Genomic DNA, 17,264 nt, shown 5'->3' with positions numbered 1-17,264 from the left:
TATGTTTGTATTCACTTCTCCTGAGATAACACTTGATAGTAGATTTCAACAAGGAAGGGGGCCTCCAAGTATTAGAATTCAAGGCCAATCCTGCCATAGAATCGGAAGTATGTTGCCTATGCCAGGTCAAACGCCAAAATTTGCTTAGTTGTACATTTATGACCCGAAAAATTAATTCAGAACAAGATTCAGGGTTTTATGACTGAATGCTAATTATCATTTTAACATCATTGTTATTGTGTGGATCTATAAATTCCAGGTCCAAAGGATAAATTCCATTACAAACATAGAAAGCTTTGTGTAACTATGTTGTTATCGGGTATAATAGATTTCATGTTCAAAGGATAAATTCCATGTCCTATTTTCTTCTTGTTTTCATACTAGCATTTATTAGACTTAATTGGTTAAATAAATTCTCTTTGTAGAAATCCAATGAAGTAATGAATATGCAGAATTTAACTTTGATTGATTGAGATGAAGAAATTGCTACAAACAAAGAGAAGCAGGGGCGTAGCCTTTCCTAGCCAAGGGGTAGCCTTGGCTACCCCAAAAAATATATTATTCTTCAATTGGTTGGTATAAATTTATATCCGGCTACCTCAAATAATAAACATTGAGCTACCCCAAACAAATTCAGTTGCCGAAAATTAACATAAGTAAGAAAGTAAAAATATTATTACATGATTGATAGATTTATTTATATTCGTTTGATACTTCCGGTCTCAATAACAATTATAGAAAAAACTTTTTCAACAGTAAAAATTATTAAGACAATAGTCATAAGCAAATTATATGGACATTGAATTTTTTTTGCAAATAATCTATTTGTTTACATCGAAAAAAAACATTGTTAATCTATTTAGTAAACGGCCAACTATGGATAAAATTGGCTTCTTGAAATGCATTTTACCCAACTTTTTTATATAGCTATTGTCAATTTTATTCTTTGCTGTTGATTTAATTTACATTTCATATAAGTAAAAATTATTATGATTTTAAGTTAAGTTTTTAAAATTTTGTTTGATTTTAGTCCTTAATTTTTTGTTAGAGATTAAATACAAGACTAAAACACATATTTTTTGTAAAATTTTAAAAAATCAAGACAAAAATTGAATAAATTTTCTGTAAGGACTAAACCTAAAAAAGTATAATCTATGGGACTAAAAACATTTTTATCGTTAGATTTAACATATCCGCTTTAAAAATATTTTATTATTCCTTTATAGTTGGCCCCTGCGTAAATTTTTTGCTAGCTTCGCCGTTGAAGAGAAGGAGCCTAAAAGAATTTTCAACAATACCATATCGATAGAATTACGTTACAAATCAATCAGGTAATAGACTTATAGTTGAAGAACGTAACCATGATGTAGAAGCCTTGGCAGCTGAATTTCAACAGTTATATAGTTCCCTAACAAGTATTTTTAATCATTAGTGATATAGTTTTGTTATTTTTCCATAGACAAAATTAATTTTATATGTCCTTCTCAGATGAACAAAGGGATACATACAACAAAATTGAAGGTGCAGTGGACAAGCAGCAGGGAGGTTTTTCAAAACATCTAAGCAGTAAGTACTATTTTTTTTTCTTTTCAAAATCCTATTTACAAGGTCATTTACTCACAAACAAAGATCTTTTTTGATTCAATTCAACTAATGATAATACGTATAAAGGGTTATTATCTATTTTTATTGCATGAAACAAAAAACAAGAATCTAGACTTGCCATGCTATGCCAATAGAATATTGAGGAGTGTTATTTGAACAACCAATTTGGTTGACAACTTATTTGACAACCATAATTTACAAAGAAAAAGTAGGTATATTTGCACGGAAACCATAGCAATAGAGAGATAAAGTAAAAAATAATGTGAGTATGAGAGAGAAAGTTGTCACAAAAGTTGTCCTAAATGGATGTTCAAATATCATTTCTCTATAATATTTTAGTGAATAGACACAGAGAAATAAATTGCATATATTAAGAAGAGTAAATAGCCAAAAACCCCTCCGAAATTGCAAGGTTCATCAAATACCTCCCTGTAGTTAACGAAACATCAATTACCCCCCTGAAATTGTCTAGCGTCTAGACAATTTCAGGGGGGTAATTGATGTTTCGTTAACTACAGGGGGTATTTGATGAACCTTGCAATTTCGGGGGGATTTTTGGCTATTTACTCGTATTAAGAACTTCTGTAATTGCTATATGGGTGTTTAGTATCTTTTATCATGTACTACTCGATAATACAGTGTGTTACAGGGTCCTAGTTCAATGACTCCATCTTTTTTTTATTTCTTTTTTTTTCCCCTACTTTCCCCGCAGATTTGCTTGCGGATTTGAAGTTTCCAAGCAGATTTATATTCATTTCACTGTATAGGTTCTCGCATGATTTCCGGCAAAGCATGTTGAAGTTTATTCTAAGGTTGTGAGTTGGGGGGAACCAACCACATAGTGTTGCTGATCCTGAAATATACACAGTCCTGCAGAAGGAAAAGTTGCCACAGTTGAAAGGAATTGAATTAATAGCTTCTGAGAATTTTGATCTTGAATCTTGATTCGAATAATTTGGGTGAACAAACTCCGTATTGCGAATTTTGAGAATTTAGCTTACATAATTTAGCTTACCACATTAAAAGTAAGATAATTGTTGTAGCTGGAAGATATATTTCCGAATGCAATGTAATGTAATGAACTCACCACTTTTCGAATTTATTTATTAATTACGCAACTTTTATTTGAATTCACGTTAGACTTAATTAGTGTTTATTCGAATATGCAATTTTTAAATGAAATTATTCGATTTTAATCGAAATTATTTAAAACGCGATTTTATTCAAAGTACCATAGTGTCAAGCAAAATGCGTGCGACACAAAAAAAAACATTAAAAAATCCAAAACAATTAGGCATTAGAAGCCATTACATTCATTCTTCCTCGCCACACAAGTCAATCGGGTTGCCCGCTACAGTAAAACCTATATAATCGAAATTTAACAACAACAAAAAAACAAACAATTCAACCACAAAAACAGCAATGCAATAGGATTCAAAAAACTTACTTGTTTTTGTGTTTGAAATTGACTTGGAATGACTGAAAATCGCACCTAGGAGAACAAAAAACGTAACAATGGAGTTTTGGAAACTCCTATCTGTTCTTATAACAGATGATCGACAGTTAACTGCCGAGGTTTTCCTCGATAGTTAATTGCAGTCGGTTCCAATTAAATTCGGCAGTTAACTGCCGAAGTGCATTTGAGTAATTTACATGTGTTTTTCAGCCCTATCAAATGTATGAACAACAATTTTCCAGAAACATTTGTTTTTTGCCCTTTAATTTTTACTTGAATAAATCATCTACTATGTTTTTTTTTTTATTTAAGGAATCTACTATATTGTTAAAGGGCAATATTTATTCAAGTAAAAATAATGATAAAATATCTCTACAAAAATTTATTTAATGTGGTTTTTTTTAGGAAGATAAACTAGCTGGCATATTATTTAACGTGATTTAATTGAAGGGATGAATAAAAAATTTGAATACCGTTGAATAATCTTACTTACTAAAGCTTATCTCTAAAGCTATCCTTAACCCTAATTTTCCTCCCTCATTTTTTCCTCCACTTTGCAAGCATTAACTTCCTCGTGCTAATCCTAATCAGCATTCCACTATCTATTCCTATTTTCCCTTCCACAGTTCATAATAGGCGATTTGTTATTTCCAACAACTATTTTGCTATTCCAATGCATATTGCAGTCGTCAATTTGGGATTGTGTTTGTGTTTCCAAAATTCTCCTTCTCACATTTTCAAATTCTTACGTTTCCAACACTGAAATCCTCCTTCTCACACTTTGCTATTCTCTCTTTCTCATTCTCTTTAACGGTTCTTCATTTCATTCATTTCTCATTTCTCATTTCTCCTATCCCGCCTTAGACCGAGACTTCTGCACGTTATATACTCACGCCTGCCTTAACAATTATTTAGCACATTTTAATTAAAATATTAATTTTTGACACATCTATGCCTATTAATAAAGACAATACTATTTTTTGGTGTAGCCTTTTTTGTTTAATCCCAAAATGCCCTTACCTGATGGCAGTTAATAAAAAAATAAATGATTTGGTGTAGCTTATTTTATTTCCAAAATTACCCTTTAAAAATGATCTACGGTTAGCAAAATAAACAAAAATAACCTACTTCCTTTGTAAACTACCCAAGATTATTTAAAAGGAGAGAGGGTAATGGAAATTTCATAAATGAGAGAAAAGGATGTCGGTTACCGTAAATCAAACACAATTTGTAACCGAGTCATCTCTCTCGACAATTCGCAGGAGAACCCTATCACTCTCACACTCTGATTGGCAGCACCACACTTATGGTTTGTTGCAATTTCTTACTTCTACTTTATGCATGTTATATAATTTGCCATCAATTTATTTCAATTCGAATTGTTATATTCTTCTATGCATGTGCCTCCATTTTGATAAATATAAAGGACAAGAAAAAAACTTTGACCATCTTTTGCTTCAAACTGTGACAATTTTTTAATCATTATGCATTTATAAGATTTGTTGATTCCTTTTCTAATCTTTATTTAATTTTTTTTCTTTTGTATGTATTCTAAACAAAGAAAAAAAATACACAATATTATCCACAATTTTGACTAATTTGCTTTGGATATGCTACTCAAATGATCCGGTAATTTTTGTGCTTTTCATCAATGTTGGTTTTGTTTATGCAAGATATTGGGTTGGTTTTTTTTTCTTGATATATGATTCACAATAACAAAAACATTTACTGAATTCTATGAGTCTTCATTTATTTATTTTTAATCAAAATTAGCCTTTAGGTGTATGTGATTTGCTATTTATTTTTAACCATTTGTTCACGTTTATGAAGGAATGAAAATGTGGAATAATTGAGGAATGAAAGCCTAAAGGTAAATATAGCATAGCATGTGGGTCAAATGCAATATAATTACTTATTCATTATCCTCTAATAATTGAGAGAGATAGAGAGAAAGAGAGGAAAAGGGACGAAGAAGAGGAAACTTTAAGCCTTCAACGACGACAATATTGAAGCCGCGATAGAGGGAGAGATACATGGCCAGAATAATAGATTGTGCACGCAACGTACCAATGTTGGCGCAGTCATTGCCGAGGGTATTGTTCCCCGAGTCTCTCACTCTTTCTTTTTTTATTTTTTATTTATCTTACTATTTACTTCTAACTTCTCCCACTAAAGTATTAACATTTCAACTTTAAACTTGGATACTCAATCTTTTTTTCTTTTTCTTTCTCCTGATTACTCAACATTTTCCATTTAATTATTTTTTATTTCTTACCCCTAATATATCTGTTGATTTACTTCCCTCAAAAAAAATATCTGTTGATTTACTAATACATCTAAAACATACGTTAAGAAGTTTCATGTTAGTGACACAATGGTTTTAAGTATTATATTCATTCAACTTCACGTTTTACAAATTTAACATTGTTATGGCGATCAAGAAGAAACAAACCCAACACTAAGGCTTTGTTTGGGAGTTTGGAGGGGAGGGGAGGGGAGGGTTTTGGAAAAAAGGAAGGAGCAAGTGGAAGAAATAGAAGACATTGGGAGGAGAGGGTTTGGAGGTTAATTTTTTACTCATAATAAAAAATCCCCCTCATTTGGGGGAACTCAAAAATTGCATTGGGGGACGGTTTTGGGGGGTTATGGAGGGTTTATATGAATTTTTCAAATTCAATCTATGTTGTTATAATATTCTTAAAATTAAAAGTATATTAATCATAAGTATTAATTTATCATTCTCGTTCTTTCAAAAAAATGTAAATTTTTTGTCCATTTTTCTATATATTTCAAACCCCCCAAAGCCCTCCCCTCCCTTCCCCTCCAAACTCCCAAACAAAGCCTAACGGTTACCGCATATTCCCTGTTGCATTCCTTAAAATCTTCATCCATTTTTCTTTTAATTTGGATTCAATGCAGTGATAATTTCTTTGTTGAATTTATTGACAAATTGTTTGCTTCTACTAAGGCCATCAATGTTTCTTCATCAATTGTTGTCATTGATTATGGTCTTTTTGTGGAAATTTCACACATCTGTCATTAAGGAATCAGCAACAAGTGTGTGCAAGGAGATATGCATCTTGAGATCAAGGGTTATCGAGGGAAGACAATGACATGAGAAGGGGTTGATTTCTAAAAATGGATAGTAGGCTCAACAAATAAGCTTTGGTTTTCAATCCTATTTTTTTATATTCTTTTTCTATTTACTATAATTTTTAGATAGGTTTATGATCTATTGTTGAATTAAAATTTAAACATTTATTTTAGTTATTACTAATAGAAAATGTTATGTTTCTCTAATGCAGGCAAACGTTCTACATAGCAAATGATGGGGTAGCTGATGCATGTGATTATCTAGTATTCATTGCATCTTGCAATTAGAGGTTATAGATAAACGTCAATTCCCTATTTATCCATATGCATGTATTGGTTCCATTGTGATTGACTCAACGTTTAATGAGTTATAGAAGATACTGTCTCAAAAAATAAAATTGAGATGTAGAATATTTTGTATACTACTCTTCTAAATTATATTTGTGCATGATATATATTAATTTATACAAAGAAATAAAGTATACACTCCCTCCCTTTCAAAATATAACAAAAATTGGTAAACAAAAGTTGATGTATTTGGTTTGATTTGGATAAAAATATATCAATTTTTGTTGATCAATCTTTACTTATATTTTGAGATAAGGGAGTACATACATTAGCGCAGTAGAAAAAGCGGACAGACGGGCACGAGAGTGCCCGTCTGGACGCTAGTATATATTTAAATTAAATCTTTGGTTCTATGTTATAGATTGACAAAACTACTGTCAACAATGAGATTAAAATTCATTGACAAAGTTATAAATAATTGATATTATGATTCATAATTCTATATTTTTATACAAATATAAAAAATTAATAAAATCAATAAAAGGGTCACGGTCCATTGTTGGAGTCATTTTAGTTGTAATGTGATGAACTCAACTTTGAATCCCGTCCTAAGATAGGTAGGCTATTTTTTTTCTTCATATTTTCTTACTTGTGAAAAGTTTATTCATGTGTCTAGGGTTTTAAATATTAATCATACTTAAAAAATATTATTTTTTTAAATAAAAAGATGGTAATTATATTAAAAAAAATTATTCATAAATATTCGTCCCTGCGTATAAATTTTTTATTTATATAAAAACAAAATAACATTGCTAATTTTTTAAAAAAAGTTATTCATAAATATTCGTCCCTGTGTATAAATTTTTATTTATATAAAAACAAAATAACATTGCTAATTTTTTACTTCAAACAAAACATTGCTAATTTTTGAATAAAAAGGTGTTAATATTTTATTCCTACTAAAATATCAATTCATAGTAATTAAGATGATAATGTAACTTCATATAAAAGGTTCAAGAGTATTTTATAAAGTATTTGTTGCAGGTCGAGTCTAGTTGATTAGTTGATTGGTGGGATAGTTCAAATATTTCACGCTTTAATAACAAAAATAAAATAAATATTTCACGCTTTTGAACCTTTCATGCTTCCTTAGGGTCCAATCGGTTAAATAGAGATGAGAGATTTTAATATAGGGAATGAATGAGAGATATTTTAATTCAATATATGTTTAGTTTAAAAGAGGGGAGATGAGAGAAGGGAATGAGGTGAGAGAATCTTAACTAAATACATGTTTGATTCATAAGAGTAGAGGAGACTTTAAAACTAAATTATTTTTTATCCTTAAAGTCTTTAATTTTAATCTGACTTCCTCTTCTCCAACATTTCTACCTTGCTCGTTTCATCCCTTATCTAATTGTCCACCACCCTCCACTATGTCACATGCTCTCTCTCTCTCTCTCTCTCTCTCTCTCTCTCTCTCTCTCTCTCTCTCTCTCACTCTCTCTCTCTCTCTCTCCCCCTCCCTCCCTCCCTCAGTCTCTCTCTCCCTCTCTCTCCACCAATCGCCTCTGACATGACCCTGCCTCTCTTCCATCTCTCCCTCCTATCCTATTTCTCTCCCTTTCTCCCATCGCACACTGCCACCCTTTGAACTTCGTTTGATTGTTTTATCCTTTTTTTTATATCTTGTTCCTGAATGTTTCCAAAACATGCACTTTAATTTTGCCCATATTTCAATCATTCAAGTTCTACTTAATATAAAATCTTCCAATTCCAAAATATGAGAATGACAAATTGATCATCCTAGTTTGGCAATACAATTAACTAACACATGTTATGCTCTCTTCAATTGTCTACAACTTCTCCAATTTGAGCAAGTTCTATAACAATTGGTATTCTATAACAATTGGTATGGACAACATGATTTTCTCTTGAGTACTAATTTAGCTGCCCCTAATCAAGAAAGTTTTTTGAAATCAAGAGATATTGTCGTTGTTGATTTGATAATATAGTTAATATTATTTTTGTTATTAAGTTCTTGAATGAGATTTCATCTTATCATTGGATAAGATACATAATTAAGGAACTTGCAACTCTTGATTTACCAATCAACAATCTTCTATCGACAATCCGTAACAGGAAAAAACGAAACAGATAGACGTCGTTGTATCATTAAATCATAGATGGCAGAGATATGTTGCTCATGGTCTTTATCTACAATTCAATTCCTTATTTCTACCAAACTTGTCAAATTACATGCAACCTTTTAAGAAAACAGACTCCATGATGAAATTTAAAATATAATATATTTGTTTCACATTTAAAATTGTTGATTGAACTCAATTTTAACTTTTAAAGTGATTACTATAATGATATAGTTTTATCACTTGAACGGATTATTTTAGGTATAACTAAAAACTACTCTGGATCAATTTGTACTCATATAAACGTTACTATGATTGAAGGTAAATGGTGAAAGAATTAAAATCTACAAATTCAAGAGAAAAATAAAATAAAATGAACATAGTGGTAACTTCTAACAATTTTGAGTGTTTATGATGAACATCCAAATCATAAGAGAAAAATAAGTTTATTTAGTATTTATCTACTTCCCATAATTCATATCATGAGTTGAAAAGTAATATATGAAATAAAAATAAACATATAATGGGAAAATGCAAGTTAAATCATGCATGATTGCAAAATATTCTTGAAAGTTATGGTCAAGTAAACAATATATCAATTCAGCAAAACAATAATCAATCTAACAAATTGACCACACCTTGCATACTACAATGTTCTACAACAAATCTGATTATAAAAGGAGAACATAATATCCAGAAGTCCTAGCTCAACTGACAAAATGCCGAAATTGTTAGGCCGGATGTCATGACCGGGGTTCGAACCCCGGTGCCTCCACTTGTGTGTGTGAGTTTATAATGGTTTTGCCATTTCGTCTATCTACCAAAAAAAAGGAGAACATAATTAGTACCAAAATAAAGACATCTAATAATAAGAATAAAAAGTAAAGGGTGTCTAATAGGGACCAAAAGAGTTTACCTTTGGACCATTGTCTAAAACGTGTAAAATAGTTAAAAGAAGTCATTACCAAAATTTAATACCATTAAACAATCATTTAAATAGCGATGGAAGCTATTGATGCGATAATTGTTCTTCAAAAATTTCTTTGAATAAAATGTTGATGAGAGCTATAGATGTTACTCCCCGTAACTATTTTAAGCAGAAAACCCAAACACCATCAGAATCGATCTAATCATTAATTTTTGTAATTTTTAAAATATGTTTAAACATTAATTACATCCACTAATATTAAAAAGACAACGATTGAAAAAGGGCGTAGAAAAATCTTTTAAATAAATGAATTAGTTTAAATTAAATTGGCTTAAGTCAGACACACATATAGATAGAAACTTTTGTTTTAAATTCCATGTATGAAAACATCTTGAATCGGCTTACATTGAATTGATATCCTAAACTTATTCCTAATTTATTAGTATTTATTATAATTGACTATGACTACACAACTTTTTTATAATTTATTGTGAATTATAATTTATTGTGAATCAAAAGGAAAATAAATATAGAGTAACTATCAAAGAATGAAAATATATAAACACATTAAATACATAATTGTGCAGATCATAATTTCCTAACGCCTAATTCATCTATGTTGAATTCATGGGATTGAAAATTGTAGGTGAATTCATTGTGAGAAATACATATCAAATTAATACGTAGTTTGACCGAAAACATTTTAGTTGCTAGCCAGTGGGTACTTAGAATCATCCTTTGTTCTATCCTTCAGTAGGTTTAGTTCTTTCTATTTATTCTGCATTCAATTTGAGACATCCTTCAATTTTGGGTCATTAGAGGTGAACAAACCGACAGGTTTTCTAAAAAAAAGACCACATTTATTAAGTTCTTGGTGTTTATCTCTACCACATCAATAAAACATAATGCATGTGCATGTGAAAAGCAAAAATAGGATAAAAAAAAATATAAGAGATTGACAGGTTAATTGGCAACATAGAATTTTTTTTTTGACAACATAGAATTTGGTTATTGATCAAACAAAAAAAATTAAAAATAAAGAAAAAAATCTCACTAAACACACAACCTAACAAAGAGTTTATTCAAAAATATTTTGGAGGATATAAATAGAGATAAAATGGAAGAAAAGGCATCTAGAAAACAAAAGAGAATGTTCACAAAAAAAAAAAACAGAGAGAGAGAATTATTCAAATCAGTTGTGATATTTAGACATCCAACAAATCGTTAAACACCTTTTAACCGCTCTCATTTTCTCTATTAGCTCATCATCTAGCATTTTTTATATTTAAAATAAGCGGAAATTTAAAAATGGAAAATATTTAATTAATTGTTTTTTTTTGACAAAATTTAATTAATTGTTATGAAGGGGCTGATTGTTAGGCATGGCGACAAAACTCATACCCGTGGTTACCCACCCGAACCAAACCCAATTTGATGGGTTTTCCCCGTTTTGACTAGGTTTGGGTATGGGTTTGGGATTCCCCGATTTCGAAACACGGGTATGGGACGGGTAACGGGTATATAGATACCCACCCCGAACTCATACCCAAACCCGTCCCAGATGTAGAAAATTATTTTATGTTGATATGTTATGTTATTTTGTTTGATAATTGTCGTGTTATAAAAATTGCCATTGATATTTAAAGGAGCAACTAAATCAATCGGTCAAACAAATGTTAAAGTGAGCATATTGCAGGATAATGCATTACAACATTTCTCTAGGGGGTGCAAAAAAACTTCTATCTTTTATTAAAAAAATATCCAATGCGGGGACGGGGATGGGGATACCCGAACCCGTCGGGGACGGGGAGAGGGTTCAATTTCTCATCACCGTTGGGTATGGGTAGGGTAACGGATAAGTATATGAGAATCAGGTATGGGGACGGGGAATGTAAAACCCGTCCCTATCCCGCCCCATTGCCATGCCTACTGATTGTTTGTATCACATAGTATATGGTATTTGCTATTGATGGGCTGCAAATCAATTTTGTAAAAAATTGTGAAATAACTGTTATGCATTTTTTTTAACGATGGCAAAGGTAAGTAGCCACAACGAATGGCATGAAAAAAAAATTGATTGACGGATGACTTAGTAAATCATTCTTATAAAAATTAAATTTGTTTCTCTAAAAAAACGATATTTTATTTTTTTCCTCGCAAAAGGAATTAGTCAAATTTTGATTCAATATTAAATTTTCACAGAATCAGTTGAATCAAGCACAAACTAAAGACACATGTTATAGCAGAATCAGTTGAATCAATCACATGGATCTTGTACCTAAACAATAATGAAAACAACAATAAAAAACTATCACAAACAAATGGTATTCACTACCTTTTCATAATTGAAAATCAACAAATAATGCAAAAGTGGAATCCATGGATCCAAAAAAAAAAATCCAATGAAAATGGATGATTATCGTGATGATAGTGATAGATATGAAAAGAAACTCATACAAACAATGCAAACAAAAACAGTCAGACCTTAGTTAATTGGGTTAATGAAAGAGATTACTAAAAGAAGGGAGGCCGGTACAAAATATTAATCAATTTAACATTAACATGTACATTATATAGTAAAATTTGGATTGATATTTGAAGGATTGGGGGAAATGAACAATTTGATAACTGTATAATAATCGTTTTCAATTTGTTTTAAATGTTAGAGTTGAAAATGATTGGCTTTATTTCGAATTTATTTGATTTGATATCATATTAATTTGATGTTAAGTTTGACCTTGCTTAATTTGAGGTGATTTTGCATTAAAACTGAATGATTGCTAAGGTAGTGCATTTATACAAATTTGATGTTTTATTGAGGCTGTGCATCCAATAATCCAACGGTTTTGATTTGCTTCATGTGTATAACAATATAAAAAATGCATTAATTAGAAAAGCATTAATTGTATATTAGGCCATAAGATTGCCATGTGTACTTGAGAATAGAAGAGGTTTGAATCCTTTATTATTATAAAAGGTAGACTTGTTTGGCTATCATGTTTGCCCTAATTCACCCTTCTTTGCCCTAACACCTAGCATTTTCCCCTCCTAAACATGTACTAATAACTAATCCAATCTCATCAGTTCAACCTCTATTTTCACACTTAATCACACCCGTTGATTCAAAGTCTACAAATTTTCTCTCATATTACTTAGTTAATGCAATTGAAGACATATTTAATGCAAATAAAGTTGGTCAACAACCCCCTAACTAATTGCTGATCAAAAGGTGTTCTTCGTACTGACATTACAATGTTTCACACATACATTTTTTAAATAAAGTCGAAATTATATGCCATTAACTATAATTAAATTTCTATAACTAATTGCTTTAAATAAAATGATATGCCACTGTCCAAAAAGTATTTCGACTTCTCTAAAAAAAAAAAAGTATTTCGACTAAATAGAAGCACAATGGTCATTCACATTAATTAGCATTCTATAAAATGTTGTCTTCTCCTTATAACTTTGGTGCATATTTTCGAATCAAAGCCTTAAAAAAAAACATGATTGTCATACCCCAATTTTTGACCTAAGGTCCCACTGACACGTGTCACGTGACCCTGATCGATTTGACCTTTCAATTGAAAATCCGGCAGAGAGGTATTTTAAAATACCTCATGTTTGATTCCGAGACTGGCTATCTTCTCTCTCTTTTTTTTTGTATTATTTAATGTTTATTTCCATCTTTTAATTTTTGTCTTCATTATTAATTAATGGATTTTAACCTTTTAATTTAGTAATTACTTCTTTTAATTTATTTTATTAGTTAGAGAATAAAATCAAAAATGTTCATACGTGTTTATCCTTTTATCTTTTTTATTATTTCATTTTTTAGCCATTCTTTTTTCTCTATTATCATCAAGTGTAAAAGATGCAAAAATAAGTCCAAGTTCAACGCGCTGCTACATCCTCATCCAAAAACACAGTTTCGCACATATCTGCAAGCGAATCAAAAACATGTTCGCTTCAATCTCAATCCAGTCTAGGTTCATTCACATTTTCCTCCTTATCAGTCCAGCGTTTTCTCCTCCCCAAGTTACTGAATTCGTGCTCATTCAAACAAACCCGAGCCCTAATCCTTGGCACTATAAATATAACCAGCACAACACAAGAAAGACAGACAGAACACGCAAGAAGGAACCTGAAGACGCACAAACCATCAGAGACGCAAAAAGGAACCGGCAGAGCGGAGGACGGACGCGCACAAACCTGCAGAGACACACAAGTCAGAATCGCACATCAACCAACCAAAATCCACCTCGCCGTACAACACCAGCAACAGTACAGAAGCAACCGAAATCAACACGTGCAAACACGGCCAAACAACACAACCGGCATCGCAAAGGAGGACAGTCCACAAACAGATCGGTTTCATCTCTTAAAGACACCAAAGGTATAGTCTTTTCTCACTTATTTTCATTCTAGATCTAAGTTGTTGAAATTGCTGAGGTTTTTTTTTGGATAGAGAAATAGAAAATCGGGACTTAGAAAGAGTAGGAGAAGAAAAAACGATTTTTTTTTATAAAAAAAATAATAATAAATTAGGGTTCCGACGCGGTGGTGCCGCCGCACCGGCCGGCCAACCGCCGCCGGAACCCATCTTACCTCCACCGGAGAAGATGAAGTTCCACCGGAAACTTCATATAGGAACCCAGGAAAGATGAACATAGAGAGAGAGCCGAGAGCCTTTTTTAAGACAAGAGAGAGAAATAATTTGTTTCAAATGAACAAAAATCTATCCCACAACCCTTATATACTAGGCATACTGGGTCGACCCATGACCCATGATCCAAGCATTCTCGACCCGGTTCAGTTCCCTTATGCTAAGCCCAGTTTTGTTTACTTACTGCATACCTCTCTGATTACTGCCTGCACCCCCTGCTGTAATTCTATTTCTTTCACGTTCATTTTGTTTTCTTTCTTTTCGTAAGCATCGCATTTTTATTTAATCCCCATGCATTTTTTTATTTAGGTTTATTATACTACTCATTGCATACTCATTTTTATTTTATTTTTTAGTCGTTTACTTCGTCGCATGGAAATTAAAATGTATAAATAGGTTTTTTAATGTAATTTATTTTCTTGCACATAAATTAGAATGTAAATAGGCCCCAATGTAATTTATTTATTTTTACCGCAAATCGTAGAATGTATTAATAGGTTTTTTTGTAATAGCCTAGGTGCATGTGTGCGTGTGTGGGTGTATGTTTATTTCTATGCTTGTTAGTTTAGGTAAAAGGCCTTTGTGGTGGTCCAAATGCCACCGTGGGGTCTTTACGCTTTTATTTTTTTATGCTCCGTTAGTTTAATTATATTCTAGTTATTTGAAAACAACACAAAAATATATTTTTTTTTTAAAAACAAACCTTGATCTTAAATCAAGTGATGTCTTTCTATTTTTATTTTCTTAATCAAATGTCAATCAACTTAACTTATTTTGAGTCAATTTTTCAATATTAAAAAAACACAAACAAATTCTTATTTGCCGCTTGGCTTTTTACTTTAAAACCTTTTTTCAAACTAATAAAAAACACACAACCAATCAAACGTCAATTTCTACCCCGAACTACGAGGTTTTGATCCCTCACGGGTACGTAGGCAGAGGACACTCGTCCTTCCAAATCAATAAAATGTAGATAATTAGGTCCTCCTTTTTTTCATCACTTAAAATTCTTTTTTTCCAAAATGAGCAAGTTATAGCACATTATTTAAATAAAACTAAAAGGTTCCCGTAGAGTACTACGGACATAAAGGGTGCTAACACCTTCCCTTTATGTAACCAACCCCCGGACCCCCAATTTAAATAAATTTTTTTCAAAGTCGTGAAATAATTAGTGAGTCAAAAGCTAATCAAATAGCCTTGATCTCCGAAAAATGACGCGACAATGATCATGTAATTCTATGATGTTAGACCTTACGACAACAAAAAATATCACGGATTTCGCTCTATACTCATGCTCATGTAAATTTTGTTTAATAGAAACTTTATGTTAATATCATCTGATTACTCTTATTTTTTTATGAGTGAAATATACCGTAGCTATGGAACAACAATAATATATTAACATTGTTCCTTCGCAGATGTTGCACTATGGGAGTATCACGTTGAAGATCCTGCATTTATGCAACTGCTGAAGCTAAAGTGGCGCACATATCATGTGTAGTACCACCCAGACGAGGTATTTTATACAAAAAAATCCTGGAACTCAATCATACTGTTAGAAAGTAAAATAGAAGAAAGAGAATATTTTGCTATTTAGTTGCTATAAAGAGCATAATTGATTTATTTTGATATATGTTTCCAATACAGACGCATTTGATATTGGGTACAACTCTCAACAAGGAGATAGACAATGAGTTGAATAGGTATGTCACTTTAATCGATCCAGGACTCAATCAATATGAGGTTGTCGTGGATAAATATGATGGAAAGCTGTATTTCTCTCATGGAATAGAAGAACTGAACAAGGCCTATAAATTAGAGCATGGTGGCTGGATGTCTCTGATCTATGCTTTCCATCAACTTTTTGTGATTCGGGTTCACGATCGCCATAACTATGAAATCAAGTATCCGAGTTATCTCCCTCCTTTACGTTTAAGGCTAGCACAATTAGTTTACGATCCTAATGCAGCACCTGGATCTGTCCAGATCGACTACCCCGCTCCTTATCCCCACATATGCGACTGTTTTAAATTTAGTGTCACCAAATGGTTAACACTTGCAGATGTAACATCTGATCAACTGGTATACAATCTTTATAGATTTAGTCACATATTTCAGTTTGTTATCTGTCAATATCAATTTATTTATAAGATCTCATATGTGTCTGTTTTCTTATTTTACACAGACTTTCTCCTATACTAAAGTATTTGATAGCATCGTTGACAAGAATTGCAAAGAATTGGCAATTATTGACGATAGCGGACATCATTGGTTGTTCAATGTGGTCATTCTTTTTGACAAGGACGAAATCAAGTTTGGAGGGGATTGGAAAATGTTTTGCACCACAAGGAATCTGTACGAGTGGAAGGCATTAAGGCTTGGAGCAAAAACTTTGGCCCCCAATGCATTCCTATTTTGCACATTTGATTTTTAGTTGTCTGATGGTTTTGATTACGTGCTATCTAATGTCATGTAATTCCTATTTGATATGTTTTTATTATTTTCAATTGAAGGATGCCATGTTTTGGTTGATTCATTATTTTCATCTATTGTAGACTTTTATATATTGCGATTGAAAACTAGATTAATTATATTTTCTTAAAGAAACCAGAATAAGTTCATATATTAATCTTATTGTTGCAATCTAAACAAATACTAAAACTAGAATAAAAATAGTGAAAAAAATACAGTCACCGATTTGTAGAAATAATAATAATAGTCATCATGGCTCTTTGATTAATTATGTAGTGATCATGTCTCAAACCATAGACGATAAAGGCCATTTGATTTGCAATATAAGGTCTTAAGATATCAACATATTTATTTCTTAGAAACCGACAAAATAGGTATATATATCGTCACATGAGAAATCAAATTTGAATTACTCCATGAGAACGTAGTTAATGCTAATTAAAAAACGAATAACTTACTTAATGCTAATTAAAAACTAATAATACATTTTTAATGCAATTAACAACGAATGATGCACTGTTAATGACAATTAAGAGCGTAGTTAATGGCAATTGAAAACTTTTAACTTGCATATTTTCCTATAACAATTGTTTTTAATTGTTTTTATGTATT

At 31.5% G+C, this 17,264-nt stretch overlaps 1 protein-coding gene and 1 long non-coding RNA gene across 2 annotated transcripts; both read left to right on the top strand.

Annotated features, from left to right (window-relative positions):
- The first annotated feature begins 4,231 nt into the window (after nt 1-4,231).
- Nucleotides 4,232-6,592, top strand: LOC146923815 (uncharacterized). The gene is made up of 3 exons (XR_015010931.1): nt 4,232-4,370; nt 4,892-5,154; nt 6,367-6,592. It is a non-coding gene; the product is annotated as an uncharacterized LOC146923815 (long non-coding RNA).
- A 4,952-nt stretch (nt 6,593-11,544) lies between these two features.
- On the top strand, nt 11,545-16,714 carry LOC146923814 (uncharacterized). Its single transcript, XM_085711783.1, has 3 exons — nt 11,545-11,553; nt 15,828-16,262; nt 16,366-16,714. The coding sequence occupies exons 1-3, from the start codon at nt 11,545-11,547 to the stop codon at nt 16,612-16,614; spliced, it is 693 nt and encodes a 230-aa protein (XP_085567909.1). The 3' UTR covers nt 16,615-16,714.
- Nucleotides 16,715-17,264: the final 550 nt, after the last annotated feature.

Source organism: Medicago sativa, chromosome 5 (genome assembly GCF_051527215.1).
Source record: "Medicago sativa cultivar Bolivia chromosome 5, Bolivia_mono, whole genome shotgun sequence".
Classification (NCBI taxonomy): Eukaryota; Viridiplantae; Streptophyta; class Magnoliopsida; order Fabales; family Fabaceae; genus Medicago; species Medicago sativa.
The sequence above is the reverse complement of the archived record's forward strand: the minus strand, read 5'-3'. Positions and strand labels throughout refer to the sequence as shown.